This window comes from Styela clava, chromosome 8 (genome assembly GCF_964204865.1).
Source record: "Styela clava chromosome 8, kaStyClav1.hap1.2, whole genome shotgun sequence".
Lineage (NCBI taxonomy): Eukaryota > Metazoa > Chordata > Ascidiacea > Stolidobranchia > Styelidae > Styela > Styela clava.
The window spans coordinates 1,988,651-2,008,622 of NC_135257.1; the positions used below are offsets into that span (position 1 = coordinate 1,988,651).

General features: G+C 30.2%; 1 protein-coding gene across 3 annotated transcripts in view; it reads right to left on the bottom strand.

Annotated features, from left to right (window-relative positions):
* Nucleotides 1–270: 270 nt before the first annotated feature.
* LOC120345431 (oxysterol-binding protein-related protein 1-like) overlaps nt 271–19,972 on the bottom strand; it is a 30,406-nt gene continuing 10,704 nt past the window's right edge. For all 3 annotated transcript variants that reach the window (XM_039414880.2, XM_039414878.2, XM_039414879.2), the window contains exons 12-25: nt 11,752–11,933; nt 10,646–10,719; nt 8,708–9,048; nt 8,136–8,279; nt 6,937–7,071; nt 6,153–6,250; nt 5,654–5,836; nt 4,984–5,091; nt 4,386–4,475; nt 3,607–3,727; nt 2,934–3,047; nt 2,494–2,617; nt 1,847–1,937; nt 271–1,578 (exon numbers count right to left, since the gene is read on the bottom strand). In XM_039414880.2, the coding sequence (XP_039270814.2) occupies nt 1,476–1,578; nt 1,847–1,937; nt 2,494–2,617; nt 2,934–3,047; nt 3,607–3,727; nt 4,386–4,475; nt 4,984–5,091; nt 5,654–5,836; nt 6,153–6,250; nt 6,937–7,071; nt 8,136–8,279; nt 8,708–9,048; nt 10,646–10,719; nt 11,752–11,933 (1,908 nt within the window). In that variant the 3' untranslated portion in view covers nt 271–1,475. The remainder of the gene's footprint in view (nt 1,579–1,846; nt 1,938–2,493; nt 2,618–2,933; nt 3,048–3,606; nt 3,728–4,385; nt 4,476–4,983; nt 5,092–5,653; nt 5,837–6,152; nt 6,251–6,936; nt 7,072–8,135; nt 8,280–8,707; nt 9,049–10,645; nt 10,720–11,751; nt 11,934–19,972) is intronic.

The following is a 19,972-nucleotide window of genomic DNA, read 5'->3' on the forward strand; positions in this document are numbered from 1 at the left end:
ATTCAAGATATGTTCTCATTAGCTACTGTGGGTTCCATTACATTTGAACCCACGTACATTTGAACCCATGACAATTGCACCTGTATGCTATTGCACCTATGGAATTTTTTTTGTTTTTTCGGATAGTTGAACTCATACTAACCCTAACCCATGGGTTTTAGCACCGGCGTATAGATTGAACCCGTGGATATACACATGGGTTCAAATGTACATGGGTTCAAATGTACGGTCACCGCTACTGTGGCATGTGAAAGAAATAAAAGTCAGGAATTAATTGACCATATCATTTATTTGCATATCTCACAATATAATTATTGAAAGCAATTTGAAAAATATACAGATATAGGTACACAAACTATTATTAGCCTGTACAATAACAAGCATATATAGCAGTTAGAAAACTCAGATATTGAGATTTTGAGACATGATGATGATGCCAAATACATTAAGCATTCTGAGCCATTACCAAAAATTATTGGACATCGAAGAAACCAAAACTACTCTATCACAATTTGAAGGTGATGATAAAAAGCACAAAAGTATATTTACGTACTTTATCACGATTTACAAAATATCGTACCAATTTTCAATATTGAATTTATCAGAGTTTATTTTCAAATCAAAGCTATGCTGGAATAATTTTTAAACTAAAAATGTAAAAATAAAAAAAGCAATTCCACAAAAGAACGAATTTTTATACGAAATGAGTATTTTTAGACAATGTGATCATTTAAGATAGCATATTAAACATTGCCACTGGGTATTCCAGAATATTCAAAAGAAATATATTTTAACTGCTTTTTCGAACTTGTTTTGCCAAACCAATTGTTTACTGGAGGGTGTTGTTATGATCTAACCAAAGATTGAAATTGATTATAAAATACCCATCAGATGAACAGAATATGCAGAATTTTCACACAATACTAAATTCAAGCAGCTGAACACATGGTTGCGGAAAAACCCTAACTAGCAGACTGTCTAAATATCTTTATTCATTTTTTCAAAACAATGGTGAATATAATTCTAATTAGAAAAATACATTGATTCGATTTAGTACTAGAAGAAAAAAAGCTTTGGCATAAAAGCATAATGATAAACATCTTATATATTAAAGTGAAAATTGAATCAATCCACATTTAGGTACTTTTAACCAAAGTTCCACACATAAGGTAGTAGATTTTATATTGTGATATTTGGTGTGCCACAAGGATTACCCACGGGCAGGAAACATGAGAAAAAACGATTGACTATGTATTAAAGTGAGCATTTTCCAACAAGCTCAATTTCATTCAGTGATAAATTCATGAATGTGTTCAAACTTAACAACATTAGAGATCTGCTTAGAAGGTCGACCAAATGATGCTATGATGTTATTGATTTGTACGACATCATTTTTCCACCTGGTAATAATACTGCTACCTATCTTGCTTCATCAATGATGCTTCTCAGATTTTATCCATTGAAATACTCTATATTTAAAATATATCGGGGCAGTTTGACCAGTCTCGTTTCTTGTACTTTGTGTCAAATATCCAATCAGGGGTATCAGTGATAGGATTGGTTCCATGTCTGAACCATCTGTAAAAGAATGCATTGAATGGGTTACATAGTAATACAGGTAGGAATTAAAGCAATTTATACATTCCATGAAATTGGATTGACAATACAATAGATTACCTAAGTACATTACACACATAAACAAAACCGAAAAAATGCATAAGTGGCTGTTTCTATACTGGTGGCTGTGTTTATACTATTAAAACTAAACTTGTACTCTAAAAAAGTAAATACTAAATGGCGACATCAATAGTTATCACAAAAAAAAAACGCTTATACAAATCAATACCTTGGTGTCCATTCATCCTTGCTTTTATTTCTGAGTTTTCTTGCTGATCTTTGTTTTTCTTCCAACCTCCATTTCTGATCACCGGCACCATCTAGAGGAGAACAACACACATTTCATTTAAAAAAAAATGGATACAAACTCCTAGTAGTTTGTTTAAGGAATATAGAAATATCATTAAACATTTGTACGTTGGTTCTAATAAATGTTCAAGAGAAGAGTGAGGGAAAGGCAAACTGATGAAAATGTTAGTGATAATTGTGGGTCATGTTAATATTCTGCATTCATTTTTCTGGCTCAATGTTCTGGGCCTTGTTGAATGGAAAAGAATCCCAATGTTATACCCATGAAAGTTTGGTTTATAATTACAACTATCGCAGGTTTACAGTGATAGGTGTTAATACAGAGTTAGGATAATATTCTCATACTTATCTCTGGGCAGAGGGAAGTTGGGAATAGTTAACCAGTTATTCATTTTGAATACCATCATTCACACTACTAGTATAGTGCATGTGTAGCATTCTAGAGTGTGGACAACCAAAAATTAAAAGAATTAAGATGAGGTGTTGTTGATATAATCAAAATTATTTCATTTTTGATACCGAAAGGAAAACAGGTAATTTTAAATAATACTATTAATTAATTCTTACCAATATCACCATTTTCTTGGCACCTAACATCAGGTCTTTTCCTTGTATCTGTTGGAGGTAAGATATCTTCTTCACCTGGTGAATATTCGTTCAATGTCATCGCATAACTCGTGAAACTATAATACTGAAATAACAAGATCAAAATTATTTATATCTTACTAAATCTTGACCAGCTTACAAACTTTTAATGCGTAAAGACGTGGCAAATTGCTTTTTGTCAAATGACTAATCTGTTTCTGCAATTGTGACTTCGCTCCAAAACACCAATCTAAACATGTTTCGGATATAGATCACAATTTCTTCATTTTATTCATAGTTTTCCATAGAGCAGAAAATAGCGCATCAAAAACCAAACAATGTCTTAATTAATGCTTATATCAATGATTCTTAAGCATGATTCTTACAAAGTAAAACATGGTTTCAAAATGATATCAAATTACCTCTTTAGAAAATGAAGGTCTTTCTTTGACTTCCCATATTTTGATGCAATCATCGTCTTTAGATTTTTCCAAAGAGTCAAGTACCTCTGCTGCTGTTGTGGAAGTTCGAGAACTCTGTAAAAAAAGTTATACAAAAATATTATATATACAAAAATACATTATAATCGAAGAATATGTTGGACACAATCAAAATACTATCGAGATAATTTATTCCTTCTGACAGTTCATATGAAACATGCATATATACAGCAAGGGTGTGGGATAGAGAAATCTGAAGCAGATTCCAAACTACGTCGAGTCATTGGAGACACAAATTTAGACTTCGACTGCCGGATTGAAAAAATTTTGAATCCAAGTCGAGAAACTAAAAATTCAATTACAACAAATTTGGTGAATACAAACTGAACACACACTCAATTGTCACAATTTTGACAGTTCTGAACAAGTCTGAAAGACTCCTACAGTTCAGCTCGCGCTCTAAACAGATTTAAAATATGACTCTTGCTATGATTCCAATATCAATAAACACATGACAGCTTGATATACAGTAATAAGACACATATATCAAATCGCATTCAATATTCACGACAAATTATGCCAAATTAATCGCGTTTGTTACTTCAGTGTATTAAAACGAAGGATATGTTAATGTGAATATTATTTTCTAACGCACCGAAGATCCTTTTCTTTCTTTCCCAGGATTAACTTCACGTTTATACTTCTCATGAGCCTCGGGACTCAGTGAATACATATGTGTTGTCCAATCTCCTTCTAGATATCTCAATTTCTTTTTTCTATAGTTTACAAATAGACATTATTAACAAATAAGAATGCATGCATTTCAGAAAAGCTGGTTCAAATAGACTGAAATGTACGATAGTTTATGTTTAAATTCTTCAAGGTGTATTTGAAGAAAATACTGAGCACTGTTCAATTTAAGACTCAAACCGGCAACATCCACACAGCTTGCTTATTCTCAGACTCTCAATCTCACTCTGATAAAATGATAGGACTCTGATGGGATTTTTATTTGTTTCCTTGGGGAGAGGAAGCAGGCTTAATTATATGGCAGACCCCAGCTCATCTGGTTGCCAATCCATGTCGGGTATGGAATTAGTTAGCCAGTTATTTGTTTCAGATGCTTGGACTTGATGGGTAATTGGTATTATCTTTTTCAAATACTCTCGGTATTTGAAAATATACAGATATTTCAGTATAACTTCATTTGCTCTGACACCATAATGATACAAATTTATCACTTGCATCAAGCTTTCACTCTAGCTTACTTGGAGTCTTTAGCAATATAGGACATGAGTTAACAATAAATCAACAAAAAAAAGCAAAAAAAAGTCGAAAATGAGTGAAATGTATTTGTCATCAGTTTCTGCATCGTGCTATTGAACTCAACCCGGTTATGTGATATTAAATAAATTAGAAGGATTATAAACTTACTTAGAATTGACGATATATCCTTCGACTTTGTTAATATCATGTCGAAACCAACTGTGGGATTTGAAATTCAAAACACACTTTTCATCTGTACTGTAATAACAATGAAAAATAAATTATTGATAATATAAGTGATATTTTAATACCTACCTAGGGACATGATAACCTGCAGCTACATAAAAGCCTTACCTTCCCACCTGTAACTCTGCTCTTCAGAACAAGTACTGATTGTTGGGGTAGGTTGTGGAAAGGTAAAATATTGTTTCATGTTTAAACTTGATAATGATTACACAAGAATTTTGATCCAGATGCAAAAATCCAGAATATACCAGGTTGTATAAAACACCATGCCACTCACATAGTAGAAAAAAATTTAATGACAATGATCAAAATTAAGTCACCACAGACCTTATTGCAGTTCCATCACACAAAATTTGAATATTAAACAAATTTATGTAACAATAAAACTACAAAATTCTTTCCAGGTTATATTCAAGAGTTTATACCAAGTTTTATTTAATAATTTTTACCAAAATTCACCAAAACTTTGATTTAATTTATTCATTCCTTGATGTGGAATATACTTCAAAAATTTACAAACCTATGATTAACTATATCAACAACACCGTGTTGTTCAATCCATGGTTTACCAACAACAACATTCTGAACACTGCAATGTGGATTTGACCAAGTGAAGGTTTCATTTAACCTGGAATATATGGTATAAAAGGATAACTCATATTCTGCGATTTCTTGCCAATTCAAGAAGATTAGAATGAAATCCAAAAATTATATCCAAAGTAATGATACATAAAGTCAACTGTTCTACAAAAAAGAAGGCATGAGATGTGCCCAAAAAACACGGAAATAAATTTCCTAATTGTTTCTGCAAAAGTGAAAATTTTTTTTAACACTTAACTACTGTTTGTGTATGATTGTACCCAAAGTTATTCTAGGACGCTTTTCACAAAAGTCATGCTCTCTCCGGAATATGTTCCAAATGACCTGGATTCTGTTACTTGGGTCACCCAGTGTAATAAACATTTAAATCTTAAACAAGGGTATTCGATTACTACGATTGAATTTATTTGAGTAACCTTTGAAATGTATTCATGATACTATACTTTATAGTTGTTTGGTTATCAAAATTGATATAAACATGCAAAAATGCAATATCATGTACTGTGCACATATTACAATTTTATCAGTCTGATATACTATACTCTTGAAGTACTAATTTGATACAGAATTCGTGTAAGCAATTTTCTTACTCATTTAATGTTAGAGTCATTAATCCTTTGGGTTCCACTTCTACACTTTTCCCCCAGAATTTAAGTTTTGGATTAACACTTCCATGAAAATCAAATTCTGCATTTGTTCCAGTCACATGAAAGGCCGAAATTGGTGGATGATGAGATACTTGCTCAGATACCCAGGAAAATCCAATGTCTGGCCTGAAAGATGGAAAAACATGAAAAAAAAATTTTAAATACCGGTATGAAGGCTTGACAAATCAGAATGGCAGTGAGCTCTCGTTAGACTAAAGTCTAAAACAAGATATAACCTATCAGTTCAATGCACAGTATTCTAGTACCCACTGCATAATATACCATCAATACTATTACAGTTAGTACTTAATTTCCCCAAAAAAAAGTTTTTTAATGCATTTTCCATACGATTGTTTTATGGAAACTATTTGAAAATACACTGTAGTATAAATACCAAAAATCATATATACCACCTGCCTATATAAAATAATATGAGACTGACCTATTGCACTCAAAAGTTTCACCAAGTAATGGATTATACGGTTTTCCGACTCGTCCCAACTGTGACGCAAGAGCTGATACAGAGAATGCTGCAACAATCTAGTAAAAGCAAAAGTACAATATTTTGAAAAATTATCTCACAGATATCGGAGATATAAAATACAAAATTCAATACTCATTAAACAACATCACCAATGAAAATTGTGTAAATTTGACAGCTCAGCTTGTCCAATGATGTGAAATTGATTCAAATATAGTCAAACTAGGCATAGATAAATCAAGAATTAGTAGAGATTAAGTACCAGAGACTAAGCTTAAGCCATTATAAAAAAGTTGCATTCTAGCTTTTAGAATGAATACTATATGAGAATATTTTGACTCAAGAAGGATTCTGTATGCAAGAAATGAGATATTATATATATATGTAAATAAATACGCTTGAAAATGAAATATCATAATTATTCCACTACAAACTATGACTAAATATTAAGTTGTTTCATGAATAATAATAATAATATCACTGCTGAATAATCATTATTATTGCAGTGAATCAGAGGTCATTTGTGTATAACAAAAATTGATAAGATACGAATGTATTTACAAGCGATATAAAATGATTTGTATTGAAAATGAGCTAAGTTATTAGCTGAGTTAAACATAAGTATAAAAATTCTGCAATAGGTTTCAATCAGGGGAAAATCATACAATGAAAAATTCCTACTTATTTAATTTGTTTATAAAAGAATAAAACTTTAGATATTGATGACCAAATTCAATATTTTCACCTCTAATCGTTTTGTTGAATCTTTTATGGTGCAAGCTTCCCTAAGTAGGTGTGTATATTCCATATATTCAGAAAAACGTTGTAGAAAACTTAGAGGTTCATTGAATATAACAGGCATTGTAATCTTGGATAATTCCTGAAAAATTAGAATTCAACAATAAAACCGATGAAATGCATAAATATTTTTTATCAAATTTGTCAAATACTCATATATTGACTTGAAAATTTAAATTTGAATCGAGAATTAAAGAACACCACCAAAATATATTAAAAACAAACTTTTTTTCTTTCTTTCACTTTTTGCCACGATTTGGGCCTTATATGGAAATGACTTCAAGTCTAATGTTGAAACTAAATTTGATCCAGCGAGACGAGACACAAAATCAAGATAAAATTGATCCAAAGCAAACATAATTAATTCAACGACTAAATCAGCAGAAATCCTTCATATAATGTAAACATGTTGGGTGAGGGTATTTGATTACATAGCATAGAACAAGGTACCTCTAGCAAGGTGACTCTTGCTTGTGGCCAGGTTATATAAATAACAAGAAATTTTCATATCAAGGCTGTCTATATTCCAAAATTTATATACCGGTACTATAATTATACAGAATCGGAAAATAAGATGATAACCTATAATTTCATAAATTTTGTTTTGAAAAATTACATATAAAACCTTATTTTCATATAAAATGTAAAGTAACTGAGGCGCTAGCATTTTTGTTAACTTAATATAAGAAAACATACCCTATTTATTTATTTTTTTTTCACACCAAAATTACATATATATAATTTTGCCTAATTGTTGTTGGCAAAATTCACTTTTTTCTGCAACTAACGAACAAATCTATTTCAAATTTTCACTACTCAAAAATCATTTGAGTCTCTAAAAGGCTATTTATTGCTTGCATTTTTTTCAAATTTCAGTCCTTGCTGATCTAATATTTTGCTGTTTTATTTTAATTCATAGGATGGCTTTAGGAATATAGGAACACTATTTTCCATCATGATTGTACGTCTGCCTACGATTTTATCGAAATTAGTGCTCAGCTGAGGCTATATCCTATCTGTACATATGTGCAACTTTCGTGTCCATATTATATTAGAGTGTCACATTCTTGTTTTTCTATGTAATGATAAATCACACGGACAAGGAAAAATAAAACAACAAAAAATATGAGAGATTCAACAGCTCACCTTCCCAATACACTGCTTCAAAATACTCCAGAAGCTGAAAGCATCTCTTGAAAACATTACAACCGGTAATTTCTCTCTATAGGTGAATTCAACACAATCTTGAAATACTTGTGATGTGTCGCTTACTAATGATACAGAACTCGACTGAAAATAGATAAAAAATATGAATAAGGACTACACTTAGCATAGAGATTGCTGTAGAATCAGAATATGATAGCATGCTCTAAATATTAGCATGGAAATAAGTTATCTACCTACATTCTAATCTCATACAATGACTTTAGTTAAAAAAGCGCCCGGATGAAAAAATTAAACAAACAATTAAAAAATATATTACAGGATGACCCAAAAAGCAGAACCCGGTGTATTTGGGAAATATTCTAGAGAGACGAAGCTTTGTGCAACGCATCTTATATTACTGAATTTTTGGGTACAATCACACACAAACAGAAACTCGAGTGTTAAATATATTTTCTTCATTTTTGTAGAAGTAATTAAGAAATTTTCGAATTACATCTTTGAAGGTTTCTCTGTAATACACTGAATCAAATGCATAAAAAATGGATCCATACCCCACTTTCTACTGATTTTTCATCTTTCCTCCTGACTTCCTTTTCGGAATGAAAATGTTTTTCTGTATGTACTGCTTTTGTACCATGAGAAGTTTTTACAGTTTCAACTGTACTTTCAATGTCATCAACTACATGCGAATTAGTTTTTCCTCTTTTAACATGAACTTCTTTATGTTTATGTTCATAATGTGACAATTTCTGAACATGTCCATTTTTTGATGTCTGTGCTTCTACAGTACTATTTGTAGATTTTTGATTGTTCAAGTTATCATTTATTTGATTTGATGATTCTGATGTTCCTGATGCTTGCTGAGGTGAAGATTCAAATTCTCCTTCCTCCTCTATCAAAGAAAAAATTTATAGAAGTTCTAAAAGTCAAGAGTTTTTAATAATATAAATATAACAACTTTATGATTAAGGTGATCGATTTTCTCAAAGAATTATACAATAGATTAAGATTAAATACCATTGATATATTTTGGGTACTCCTGTAATGTGTGTACCAGGTTAGGGTTAGGCCATAATTTGATTCCGATTTTCCTTATTTTAGTTCTATTACGAGTTCGGGGACTGTCTATGTTAACCAAGTCAATATACCCCAGTCCCATAGCGTTCAGTCAACTTGATGTAAAGTAGGCGAACAAAATTAGTTACCTATGTGAATTAGTTATCATTAGTACCTATGTGTAATCGAGTTCCAGCTCATGAATGGTATCAATTTTATTAACTTCATTTTACTGAAATGCTCTTTGTATTCAATGGTTGGATATAGATTCACCATCCTATTGAAATTGAAATAAACAGTTTGCCATGCAAGACCTCACCGCGCAATTACCGTAATTAGTTTAAACCACTGGTGGTTTTGAAACTGTAGCTTCATTGCCAAAATTACTGGTTCATTTGATAAAAATCCATTTTTTTTTATCTAAGATAAAACCCACCGTGACCTTGCTTGTAGAAATTGCTGTATTCTACATGTTAATTCCTTTTTCAAAATAGATATTGCAAAACAAAATTACAGAATTAGGACCAATTCAGATTAATATTTCACTGAAGCGATTATTCTAATTTCTAGATAAGTAGCACCCTAATAGTAAGATATTTCTATATTTCATAAACTTTATTTTACCAAATTCAATACAAAATGGCTATATTTGCTACATATGTTCTATGTACGGAAGATTTCCCATTATCATACCACACGAAATATTTTAAACTAAACCACATTAGGTTAAAGAGAAAATGTTGTCTCGTTTTCGATCTACAAAAAAATTAACGAACTCTCTAAAGCTGAAGGTTATGGATATGTAAAATTACATATTTTTACAATAAACAAACATGACCTTTCGAACATAAAAATAAAAATGGAATGTTTCACCGCAGAATTACTGGAAGCAATTCTTCAAAGTGAAGACAAACATGCAAGAGATATATTAAATTGATGACCTTTTATAAACCAGATGACATTTTTTTTAATAACAATAAATTACATAAAATGATAAATAATTTCAATGTAAGGAGTCATTTTGATGGATCGATACTGCTAATAGTTTTGAATAAAGATTGAATAAAGAACGTAGTTTACACATACACCACATGATTTGTTTAAATATGAATTAGGTGAAGCTTTTCTTCTTTTAAAATTTCCAGGTTTGTGCACCTTGTCAATAGACTTATTAAGATATTTCAACTCTTTCACAAATAATTTTTTTTATCAAGCCAAATCAATTAATCAAATTCTTTTGATCACCTACTGCTACCTTGGTCCTACGCCTGATAAATAATTTATATGTTTTTTCAAAGCAACTGTATACAATTATATCAAAGCAAGCAGGTTAAATAAAAAGATTGTGAAAAAAATATGTCATTTCGCTTGTAACATTTCACTACAACATTTTCATCATCAGAATTCATAAAAAAGATAGAAATAACATTAACCTGATTCAAATGCATCATAGAATTGATCTTCATCACTTACTATTCCACTTCCGCTTGATCCAGCAGTACTTGGTCTAAAATCAAAACAGTTATGTTTGACACTGTTATATCTAAATACTTCCCAAATCCTCAGCAATATATTGTTAATAATTATGTGGAAATGTATTAGTTTCCACATATCAGCAAAGCGAAAACAGTTTAAAATATCTTCATTTCAATGATAACATTGACACATTAAAACATAATGAACCAGAAATATTGACAGCCCAAAATAGCAATTAGCAACATTTAAATATTGATTTATAGGAGCAGTACCTTCAGACAAAAGCGACAGACAGAACATTTCCCAATAAACAACATAAATATAAATTCGCTAATAAGAGCCAATTTTGAAGAACAATGTGTTTACAAACATACCATCACTGTTTGTTGGCTATAAATGCCACTCCAACAAAATTTGAAGATGCAAAAAGGGGCACTCCCATTCATTCACTCACCAGAGCACATTTCTACATTATAATGATTCATGACTTTGCTTATTTATGATGAATGAACTTAGTTCATATTAGCAGTTATTTTGCCGATATTGCGGAATTTTACTGTGAATTTGATTCAAAATAGATGTTATTTTGCTGATATTGTGGTATTTTACTGTGATATTTTTATATACATGCTATTTTTGTATTTGCCTGTGTTAATTGATTTGTTTGCTTATTTGATATGGACCATGATGGTCTCTGGTCTCGTGTAATAAACAGATTGAATTGAATAGTCTCATACTCTAATTAACTTATGGCACCTTGCTTGCCAACTATAAGTTTGCTTAGAGATCAATCTAAGTTTTTTTTGAGTGCACATGGTCTTGCTTTGAGCAATATACTATGAAGAAGAATATTGGCTAATCAAACCCAACTATTATTAACTCCACACAATTATTTTTGACTGATTCAACTTGGGAAAATATAAGAATAATATTTACATACTGTATATGGTTGTTTCTGCCAAATCAAAAAACTACTGGCAGTTCTTTATTAACATAGATGATATACTACTTTAAATAAAGATTCGAAGTAACTTGCTTTATTTTAGAATTTATAATATCCTACCTGTCACAGCCATTAACATCAACCATCTTTCCATCACCAGATGCCGACATTCTTGTAAACGATGAACGAGAATGACTCGACAATGTACGTTCCAATTTGTGATGTTCTGTGGCCAAAGCTTCAAAAGCTTGTTGCCAAACTCTTGTTTTTTCTTTTTCTTGCCCTAATTGTATTTTACGAACCTGTGAGTAAGAAATTTTTTTTTTCAACTCTAGATAGGTAAAATAGAAAGTCTTTCAAAAATATTGTTCTAGTTGAATATGAGATATAGAAAAAATGAAAATAAAAAACTCAAGTTATACACAAGTTTGTACATAGTCGACTCCGAAACAAAGTCTTAATAACATTAACACAGGCAGTACGTAGGACTCATTCATAGACTGGTTCACAAACTATCCACCAAAAGTAAGCCGCGTTGCTGCAAAATCAAGACTTACAGAGATAAATATTTCTGATATTTGAAACATTTCAACGAATAATATTCAAGTCAACTGGAGCATAACCTACGATAAAATCTTTCTCAGCAAACCATATAGACAAATTGTGTTAATATAATCCTGAGCCGTCGAGTGAGCGAATTTCTGGGTTTGTGGCAATTCTACTAATTAGGAATGATGATCATTTCACAGAATATTATAACTCTCAACACAACAACACAATATCACTGAGCTATTACTATACCAACTCCAAACAACTGGTTTTATGATAAATTAAGCAAATCATGACACAAAATAAAGATATAGGCCTATACATATTATACGTGGTATCTTTGCAAGTAGAATAAAAATAGAATACATCATAACTGCATCAGACTGATTTAATAATCTTAGATATTTACATGCAACTTAAAAGAAAATAATATTAAATTTTAAAAAACTTTATCTATTAGAATTTATTGACAGAGTTTGAGGTTCAAAATAAATAAAACGATTACTGTCAACTTCAAGATTATAATTTGGCCAGTGATTATGGACTTCCTCAAAACCAAATCAAAACTCTTTCATGCATTCTAACTGAACTGCTAATACGGTTTACAATTGTATTGGTTTGTACCAGTTTTAACATTATCAGACTGTCGCTTATTGCAAATTAACAATTAATATAAACTGTATTGCTATGTGAAGAATTATTCAAAATAGTCTAAAAATTATCATTGTGCTATGTATTGCAATTACAAGACTATCAAAATTAAAAAATGGAAGTCAAAAATGTCTATAGATAAATTAAATCAGTCTTTTTGAGTTTCAATTATTCTTGTTACCCGAAATTTGAATAATAATAAGAAATGCTGCCTCACCTATCAGAAACAAATGAAAATATTCATATTTAGATATATTATGACATTGAATTTTTGAATTTAAAATTATGTTATCTTCAGATGCTATTTTGAGAAATTAGCATGAGATGATCAGACCAAAAAGAGACTCTCAACCTAAACTACGTGTAAATTTTTTTTTTTAAATTAGGTAATTTTAAAAGCTGCACTCAATAAAACTTTCAATAAATGAACCCAAATAAAACAGAAACAAAAGTTCAAACCGGCTGCAATATAATACTGATAGTATACATTCATACAAAGAGCCTTTCTTTTGTATGTGTGCGTGGACTACGCACACACTGTCCTGGAGATCATTCAATCATTAATTATAATGTTGACATATTCAATATAACGTATGTCGTAAGATTAGACTGGAAGCGACAAAGAAACTGTCACAGCTGTTTTACCGCCATTCCTCTGTTTTTTAAATATAAATAATCATTACAGGGGAATACACAGGCAAAAATTAGCCTTCTGGAAACAAGGTTATATATTTCGAAACACTGGTTTGAGGACCTGTATTTCATGATATAATAATGATCATTTCATGAAAAAAATTTTGGCTTTGTTAACTTGCTTTTGGTATCTACATTGACAAACTAAAAAATTTGATTGTAGACTAGTAAATGCTTTTATCAGGAATGTCCAAACGAACCGAATATAATAAGTCATTTGAAATTTTTAAAATTTTATTATCTTATGATAAATGAAAAATTAGTTGACTTCTAACATTATAAAATGTAGAATACTAGGTAATCAAAACAATGTCTATCTGAATTATTCTGCAATACTATATTTGATTTCTAGGAATTTATAATAGTCTTGGAGAATTTCTCTATTGTGGAACAGAACCGTTTCAGAATATATTCGATATTTCATATACGAAAAGATTATTTTAGAATGTATTCTGAATACTAAATTATTCAGTTTTGGCCATCTCTGGCTTTTATACAGTTATAGTATATTTGATTCCTTACTACTTATATTTCTTCCTTGTCCCTAATGTATAATTTTTTTGTCTATATAGCTTGATTTGGAAAAACATGCTTGTCTTCCAAGCCCAGTGAATAAATGTACCAAACAAAATCAATGCAAATTCAAATATGCAAATTGTTTCAAATATATTTGAAATGAAATACACAGTAATGAAGATAAAAGATCAGTTTGCTGATATTGATGACTAATCAAAACTGACCATGAAAAAGCAAGATTGATTAGTTTTTGATTGAATGCTGAACCAGCGTGTTGTATCTCTTACCATGATCTGTCACACCAATGACACCATCATAAATAATTATTCCACAAAAAGGAAGGGTGCAGTTAATCATTACCGGCATTACACAAGTAAATTAAGCTTTCGTATTGCTGTCTATGATAAGAATAACATACAAATACAATTGAGTAAGTTTTATATATTATCATTCACAAGTCATATTTCAAACCCAACTAGAGCCTGTTTCATATTAGATTTTTCGATCTTTCAGGACATACATCAAAAATCAATCCCATAGACACTTATGTTTGGAAATACCCCTTGAAGATTATAATAATTTAGTATATAGATAGTTCAGATATATAAAATGAGGGTTTTACTTATAGGTAATATTGGTTCACACAGCATGCTTTTCAACAAACTTGTTAACAAACAGATGACCTGTTTCATTGTCTCAATGACCTGTTTTCCTATCTTCAACTTTTCAAATGTAGATCACATATTTAATATATTAAATGAAATCAATTTCGATTGTATTTGAATATTCGAGTTGTATGAAACAGTTTTAATAAGCATCAGGAAGTTAAGTATCAGTCCAGTAGTTGGTAAAAAATAAAAGAAACTTCACATTTCATGCTCATGTCATTTCACTCTATAATCCATGATAAATGCCATTAGAACAACATATCTGTCAAGAGGTTTATAATGAGAAACATTAACACGATATGCCCCTAGGGATTTTTTACTAGCATAACCTTGAGGTAAGCAGAGTGAGAAACAGTTACACGGCTCCAATGTTATCAATGTTGTCTTCATATTGTGCTAATTCAGGCATTGTGAGCAACGTTTGAATTCAAAACTCTGACATTACTGATATGAAAAGTCAACTATCCAGCAAGCAAAAATTTCGAAGCTCATATTCAAGAAACACCTAAAAAGACCTTGCTACTATGAATCATATCCTCTCCATCTATCATATTATGTTATGTGACTTCCTATATTGAAACATGCCATGACACAGCAGATAGACAGGTAAAGTAAACTGAAAAGTAAAATAATCTTATTAAACATACATGACTTTAGTATACAAAGTTATTGAGTATGATCAGTAGGATAAATATATTATGGTAAATTACTTTATGGGTTCTGTTATTAATACCAGAATATGTCTTCGTTTATAATGAACTATGATAAATTAAATTACTGCACTATATATCGTCACTTTATCAAATAATTACAAAATTCGATTTCACTTTTCTCAGACGGTAAATTAAAAAGTTCTTGAAAAGCTACTTTGTATAAAGCTTTGAACAAAAATATAAAATCCAGAGTGAAGGGAAGATTGAGAACCAGCAATGATAGCTCATATTTCAAATTTCAAACAGAACTGCAAATAAGCTGTTTGGTGCTCTGGAATATTGAAAAATCTTATATTCATATAGCCTACCTAACTTCAGGACCATAATATACTATTTCAGTAAAACCATAACTCATGCGTAAATTCTCGCATTTGCAATGGATTTTGCAGTACAGGGATTATGAGTAATAGATTAAAGTTCAAGAGTGATCAATTTCTAACTTTTCAGTCTTAAGCTATCAATTTGATGATTGCATTCTAGGCTGATTCCATGTTTACAGCCATAAATTCTAACACATACAATGCTATAAACAGAACATTAGTAAACTATCTAACTATAAATAAACTAAAATTCTCTTGTTGATTAAAATCATGTTATTCATGATACCTAATTGCATATATAAGTAACAAATTATACAATCAATTCATAACGAAAAATTAAATTATAAAAATTTTGGCAATTACATAAAGAAGAAAATGACATCAATGTTGAACCGATACCAGTACATTTTACAGATAACTTAGCGCATCTAACTAATACTTGTAATAATAAACTAAACTCATCAACCATGAAATGAACTGAATAATTATATGTTATTATCTCAAAAAATCAACCATAAATGATTTGAATCCACACCCTGTAAATCCTACAATCATTCTATTCTATTACCCTGCTGAAATATTGGAAGGAGAAAATCCTTCAGTCAGTATTATTTTTCACCTGCATAAATTACTATTCTATAATAAAAAATTACATGTTACAACCGTGAATTTCAACTTCTGTCACACAAGTATACTATACAAAGGAAGTGAACTATGATGCATAATCTTTTGACATCGTTTTAGTTGACCTAATTTCAATTGATCAGTAATACCTTAAGCAGAGGTTGGCCTCTATTATTAGAATGGTGCATTAAATTATTCACTCATTAATATATTCATGTTTGTTGCTGACACATCTACCTTCTTTATGTCAACACAAAAAGCAAGAACATCGGATGATCAGTCGGTACACCCACGTTGTTTGTTCGTTACGCAATTGATTTTTTTTTACAGTCTGGGGTAATGATTACCTGCGATTTCACTTTTACTGATTTTATAATTAATTCAAACTGGGTTTGGAATAAAAGGAATAGGATGCATCAAGTTTTCTGAATATCCATGTATTAAAAACAATCACAACTAAATATTATAATTCCCATTAACAGTCTTTACATGATTCCCATGTAATGTTCTTCAACAGGTTTTTCCTACAACTACAAAAACACCTAATAATGTAAACCCCTAATAATCAATTCAATCACAAAATACTTAAGGGCGATTAAAATTTCTGAAATACCAAAAATTAGATCGATGGATAGTTTTTTGTTCATATTTTCATGAAACCAGACATCATATCAATACCATTGAAAGTTCTTTAATCAATCTAAAAGTTAGGGTGTGAACTTTCAGACGCTGATGCAAGTCTATTTCTCTATACTATTCTTGAAATCACATTGACTTTCACCAACTCAAATCTTGTTTCTAATTAATATCTAACTTATTGTTGTCATAATGACTAATATTTTCATACTCGATACCCCACAGACTATTTCTTATCTTGTGAGAAAGGTGTTTCATTCATAATAAGTGATCTTCAACACCGAAAATGACACAAAAAAAATTGTAATTTAAGAATATAAAATGAAATTATCAGATTGACTACTCAAGTGATCTATTAATTATGATTACACAATTCAAAACTGACCGGCTTTAATAAGATTTCATTTTAAAATGTCATAATAAAGCTTTTACAAATAGAAACCATGGGTCAAATGCAATTATTACTGTTCAAATTTCTCATTCAAATATTCTTTTTATTTCTAATCTGAAGATAAAACATACTCACCAGTGCAGATAAATAAGATATTATATGCTATATAATAAATTAAGCATTCGCTTCTAAAATACTATTTACTTTCCCACTTCATAATATACAGGGCTATTAACCAATGAAAGTAGTTTCAATAGCAACTGTTTTCTTAATAACTGTTGAACAAAACATGATATGCTTCACTCTTCTGACTCAAAACAGTGCAACCGCTACCACTATTAGTTGAGTTTCCATGGCTAAAAGGAAAGTAAAGGTCCACTAGTAATGTAAAGAAGTAGAAGCAATGTGAATTTAGCCTATTCTTGATAGATGCAGGCCAAATACAAATGTATAACATACAGGAATTAAAAGCAAAAAGAACTCCAAAGCAGCATTTGTATGCATAAAATATAGACTATTTTATTTTTGAAACTTCAAATATTATTAAAAATATTTTGTATACTTGATTTAATCCACTAACCATCTGTGCACAGCTTCCTGTTATGGCAAAGCAGTCATTAATGAATGTCTGTACAATACAACTTTATTGAATCAATTAAACTGACCGACAAAATGCCACCTCCAATCCTTTTTAATTATTTGAAATGGAATACTGCAACTGACCATCTAAATATAGGTAACTGATAACACGACAAATCTTTAATATTAAACTATTCCTAATACTTTGAAGATGAAATAACTTATAGAATTTTTATTTATATTTGTTTCCTCATTTATATCAGAGATAGTATGATCTGGTTAGACAATAAAAATGTGTGTAATCTCAGGAATAATATGATTGTGCTATTTGGAATGTCTTATCACCCTAATTCATTATGACAACTTTCATAAAAAATTTATCTACAACACAATGCCCTATGGTTTAATTGATATCTTATGTTTGAATTTTTTTTAATAGATAACCAATCCAAAATTTCTCGATTTTTTCATCACCATGAGAAATCCTAATGAGATAAAATGAGGTGTTTTGTTGAATGATAAAGCTATGAGAGGGCAACCTAAAAGTAAAATATAAATATGAATGCAGAACATCAAATCAGCACCGCAGAGAAAATGAACATCTATTATAAATGCAATATATTTTACAGAAACACTTCCATCTACTTAGAATTTAAAAATGATTGCTCATGTAGATGAAAAAAAAAGGAAATTTTTGTCCCAATAAAAAGAACTTTTTCCCAAACTACCCACCCCATGTCCTATTACCAATGTTTCTAAATATTGGTATCTACCTGAACCTATTATAAAGAATATAACACAAAGACACCAGTCATACCTAACATCCGTGAGAAAGTATGCCGCATTTAGAACTTCATGAATGCCAAAAAGCTATTGAAAGATTAGTAAACCCATTCTATTAGAATCTAATTTCATCTGTAATGCCTTAGGGGTAAAATAAGGATAAACAGAATGGTGAGGCATTCCAGCAGTAATACAATATGTGGACGCAGAACAAAGATATTGATGACAAGCATAATCCATTAAAGTGATTTTGTCAAGTCAAGTAGATTTTTATTTTATGATAAAAAGCCATGCTAATGTTAGTGATATTTATGTTGACGTATGTATATTTTATTCATTATCCAATGGATGAAACCAATTAGAAAATAAAAAATGTTATTGGAAATAAGTTTTGGCAATGAGATTTTCATAACATAGCTGAAATGAATGTTTGATATATTTTTGCTTTGATGAATTTTAATGAAATATATCCAATTTTGAATCATCAGATTATTTAAATTATAAAAGAAACATGCAGTTTATTGTTATTTTATGAAACGCTAAAATTTCTATACACACTAAAAATCCTCACATGTTGTACATGAATAAATAAATAGATTTATTTTGATTAATTCAATGCCATAAACATGTCTTCAAACTGGAAAACAAAACAAAGTAAGATGAATATAATGACTGCTTCAACAACTTATACAGGACATTGGTAGTAATGAAAAGAAAATCATCAATATTGGCATTGCCCATAGATCAAATATGTAAATTGGGAATAATAGATGCTGATACAATAATCTAACAATCCTGGGGAAATGTATTAGGCACTAATAACATAATTTTAATCAATCAAAATAGAAATAGGAATTGGGTGTCCGTGTCCTATGAATATATGTACTCTGAATAAATCACGTACACTTTCAAAGAGCAAACAAAACAATTATAATCCAAACAAGTGCGTATCCAAGCAGGCACATAACCACTAACCAGATTACAATAGCATATGGTCGCAGACCTACTGGGAAATAAATATTCCCAAGGCAATAGTTATAATAATTTAGGATAAATAAAAAGTTATGATCATTTTCCAAATTTTAATATAAATACTAAAAATGATAAACTTACTATGAAGCGGTATAACTATCTGTGTGGTGTATGTTTTTAAACCTAAAATCGAAAAATCAACAATTTTTAACAAAATACCCAAAACCTGTTGTTATTTCAATAACT